This window comes from Grammomys surdaster, unplaced genomic scaffold, assembly GCF_004785775.1.
Source record: "Grammomys surdaster isolate TR1022 unplaced genomic scaffold, NIH_TR_1.0 355, whole genome shotgun sequence".
Classification (NCBI taxonomy): Eukaryota; Metazoa; Chordata; class Mammalia; order Rodentia; family Muridae; genus Grammomys; species Grammomys surdaster.
Window position 1 is genome coordinate 246,263 of NW_021604774.1, and position 4,084 is coordinate 250,346.

Genomic DNA, 4,084 nt, shown 5'->3' on the forward strand with positions numbered 1-4,084 from the left:
TCTATCTATCTATCTATCTATCTATCTATCTATCTATCTATCTATCTTTGTGTGTGTATGTCCATATGTGTATGCATGTGTGTATGAATAAATCTGTGGATGTGTGTGTGTACAAATGTATGTGCATTTGTGCATGCATGTGGAATTGATTTCCTAAGTTTCTCTCCAATGTAGTTTTGGAGACAGGACCTTTCATTGACCTGTGGGATACCAGTTTGGCTAAGCTCCCTAGCCAGCAAACTATAGGGATCCATCTATTTCCTCCCCAATGCCAGTGCTGGAGTTACAGCTGTGTGCTGGGTATCTAAACTCAGGACCTCACACCTGTGAGACAAACACTTTAATGACAGATATTTCCCTAGTGCCCACTGTCTCATTTTTACATTTGACCTTCTATTTGTGCTTTTTAATCTCTCATTACCTAGAATATTAAAATATCATAAGGTTTCAAACACTCATTTTCCCCCACCATTTGTTACAGTACTCTCCACATTTGATACTAAATCCCATGGTACCAGTAGCACAGAACAGGACCTGTCATCACTTCTTTGAACATGGTATTTACTGTTCATGAGCTCCATAATAGTTCCATGTGTGCATGGTTTAATTTATGCTTATACATTTTAAAATAGTAAAACACACCTCATGTTTATGTTTCAAATATTTTGTAGACTCTAAGTTATGCCCAGTTTCCCTAGATTCTTTCCTTTACAAAGACTGCTGGGTATGGAAGAGATAGCATCCTGGGTAAGATTGCTTGCTAAGTGAGCATGAGGACTCAAGTTTGTATTTGCAGAACTCACATAAAAAGCCTGGTATGGCATCAGGTGCCTGTAATTCCAGCATGGAAAGGCAGAGACAGGTGGATCTTCAGAGCCCACTGGCTAGCCTAACCAAAGCTGTGAGCTCATAGTTCAGTGAAAAACCCTGTCTGAAGGCAAAAAGGTGGAGAGTGGTAGAGAAAGGCCTCTGCATATATGTTCACAGATGCATATGCACACTCATGTGCAAGCAAAACACACATGCATAGGCACACATATGCATGCACAGACACAGAGACATACACATCTATGGCACATGGTGCACATATGTATGTGTAAGCCAAATACTCATATACATAAAATAAATAAATCTAAATGGTTTTCCTCTGTCCAATCTGTCCCGCATTCACATGGCCCTGGCATTCTCATTTTCTGTGGGCCATATAGCCATGGAGGAAATTGTCACAGAAAGATTATATTATACTGGTATCTATCTATCATCTATCTATCTATCTATCTATCTATCTATCTATCTATCTATCTATCAATCATCTATCTATCTATCTATCTATCTATCTATCTATCTATCTATCTTTCCTTTATAAATGATGACAGCTAAGAGAGATATACCCAGGAAAGATCATTATATGTCTTACCTGAAATAGAGCATACAACTTCTGAGATCTTGGGAGGGTTTTGGAGAAAGAACTCTGACCAAGAAATAATCACTTGAGGTCATTAAAAGCAAGAAAATATTCCTTATTTTATAAAACACAATCTTACCTACTGTTATATTTAAGTGTTATGAAGGGTCTGGGATGTGGGTCAGTAGAACAGTTCTTATGTAAGATGAGCAGAACCTTGGGTTCAATTCTCAGCGACAAAACAAAACCTAAACTTTCACAAGAGCTAAAGGCTTTGTGAGGATGGATTTGACTCTGTTTAATTTCTTTTAGATTTATTTATTTTATGTTATGTGTATGGTGGTTTTGCCTGCACGTGCATGCCTGCTTCTCTCAGCAGACAGAAGAAGGTCATCAATCACCTGGAACTGGAGTTACAGATGGATGTGAACTGCCATGTGGGTTTCAGGTCTTCTGCAAGAGCAGCCAGTGCTCTTAACTACCGAATCATATTCTAGCTCCTTGGCTCTGTTTTTAATCAATACAGTAACTGGGGCTAACAAATATTAGACACCTTTCTTAGCATTGAAGTCTCAGTAAGTTTCTGTGTGTGTCAATTTTTCATTTCTGGTTTTGCAGTTTTTCAGTTTCTTCTTATTGCTCTGCTTGACACAGGCCAAGCCCTTGCTAAGTCAGTTCAACTCTAAGGTTTAACCATAGATACCTTTATACTTTGGAATGGACCAGTGTCTTTATAAACCTCTTTCTTTCTTCACTTAGATGGAGAGATCTCTACAACTGGCCAATTGGTCTGTTGACCAGGATTTTATCCTGCTGGGCTTGTCTGCCACTAGAGAAATCGGGGATGGCCTGTTTGCTATCTTTCTGACACTCTACCTGCTGATCCTCGTAGAGAATATGTTAGTCATCTACCTCATCAGCAGCCACCGTGAGTTGCTCCACAAACCCATGTACTTCTTCCTGGGCAACCTCAGCTGCCTGGAAATGTGCTATGTGTCAGTCACCATGCCCACCCTACTCGTGGGCCTGAGGTCCAGCCCTTACCATGTGTCCTTCTCATTCTGCATGGCTCAACTGTTTTTATTCATCTCGCTCATTGGTACCAAGTGCACCCTCCTGGCCTGCATGGCCTATGACCGCTATGTAGCCATCTGCCGTCCACTGCACTACTCACTGATCATGAGGCCCCAGGTCTGTTGGGGATTGGCCTTGTCTTCCTGGGTGGGTGGACTCTTGGTTTCTGTGATCAAGACCACATGCATTGCCAGTCTGTCCTACTGTGGCCCCCATGTTCTGAACCACTTCTTCTGTGATGTCTCTCCACTGCTCAACTTGTCCTGCACCCATGTAGCTCTCACAGAGCTGATCGACTTCATCTCAGCCATTATCATCTTCTGTGGGTCATTGCTCATTGCTCTGGCCTCTTATTTGGCAATCAGCAAGGTGCTGATCCAAATGCCTTCAGCAGCTGCAAGCCACAAAGCCCTTTCCACATGTACATCCCACCTCCTTGTAATGGGTCTTTTTTATTCTGTGGTCCTCTTTATGTATTCCAGGCCCAGTCATGTCAAATCCACAGACCTCAACAAGATGCTGTCAGTCATCTACACAGTGGCCACGCCCATGTGCAGCCCAATCATCTACTGCTTGAGGAATAGAGAGGTCCATGAAGTGTTGAAGAGAACCCCCTGTCTGTGCTGAGATTCTTGAGAGAGATGATGCCCTTTCTTTCCAGATTTGAAAAACAATTCATGGCCAAATACACATAAAGTAATTCCAAATGCAGAGAAAAACATGGGAGACACCTCTAGAACATTGTATAAAGGGACTTCTTAAAGCCAACATGAAAAATAGGAATATTATAGGGGCTGACAGGATGGCTCAGTGGGTAAAGACAATTGCTCTTAAGCTTGTTGACCTGAGTCCCCAGGACTCGTATTATAAAAAGAGTGGACTGATAGCCACAGATTGACCTCTGATCTTCACAATGCATGGTGGCATATCTATATATCTATATATCTATATCTCCCAATATACAGATAGACAGAAAAAACGTTTCTTAGGGATACCATTGCTGTGATGAAACACCATGACCAAAGCAACTTGGGGGCAGAAAGGGTTTATTTGGCTTTCACTTTCACATTATTATTCATCATTGAAGGAAGGCAGTACAGGAACTCAAATGGAGCAGGAATCTGGAGGGAGGAGCAGATACAAAGGCCATGAGGAGTGCTGCTTGCTCATCATGGCTTATACAACTCAGCATCACCAGCCTAGGGGGTGATACCACCTACAATGGGTGGGCCCTCCCGTATTAATCACCAATTAAGCTCCACACACTTGCCTGTAGCCAGATCTTATGGAAACATTTTCTCCATTAAGGTTCACTCCTCTCAGATGACTATAGCTTGTGTCAAGGTGATATGAAAACTAGCCAGCACAGAAGAAAAGAAAGAAAGAAGAATGGAAAGGAAGGAAAGAAGAAAGAGAGGAAGGAAACATGCCTCAATAAAAACAAAATAAAAATAGTTGTGAACAGGTATATCAACAAAGAAATATATCTGTCCAGTAAATGCCAGAAAGATCAACATCTTGTCTATTAAATATAAACTTGAAAGACGATTACATTTATTCTTTGCATTCTAACACACATATGCTATATATATCTGGAAGTACAAG

The 4,084-nt window shown here is 41.3% G+C and overlaps 1 protein-coding gene across 1 annotated transcript; it reads left to right on the top strand.

Annotated features, from left to right (window-relative positions):
• Positions 1–2,164: 2,164 nt before the first annotated feature.
• LOC114631279 (olfactory receptor 5-like) lies at positions 2,165–3,106 on the top strand. Its single transcript, XM_028779582.1, has one exon. The coding sequence runs from the start codon at positions 2,165–2,167 to the stop codon at positions 3,104–3,106; it is 942 nt and encodes a 313-aa protein (XP_028635415.1).
• The last annotated feature ends 978 nt before the right edge of the window (positions 3,107–4,084 follow it).

Excerpts from the sequence above, each read along its gene's own strand:
- LOC114631279 (XM_028779582.1), top strand. The coding sequence starts at position 2,165 with ATGGAGAGATCTCTACAACTGGCCAATTGGTCTGTTGACCAGGATTTT.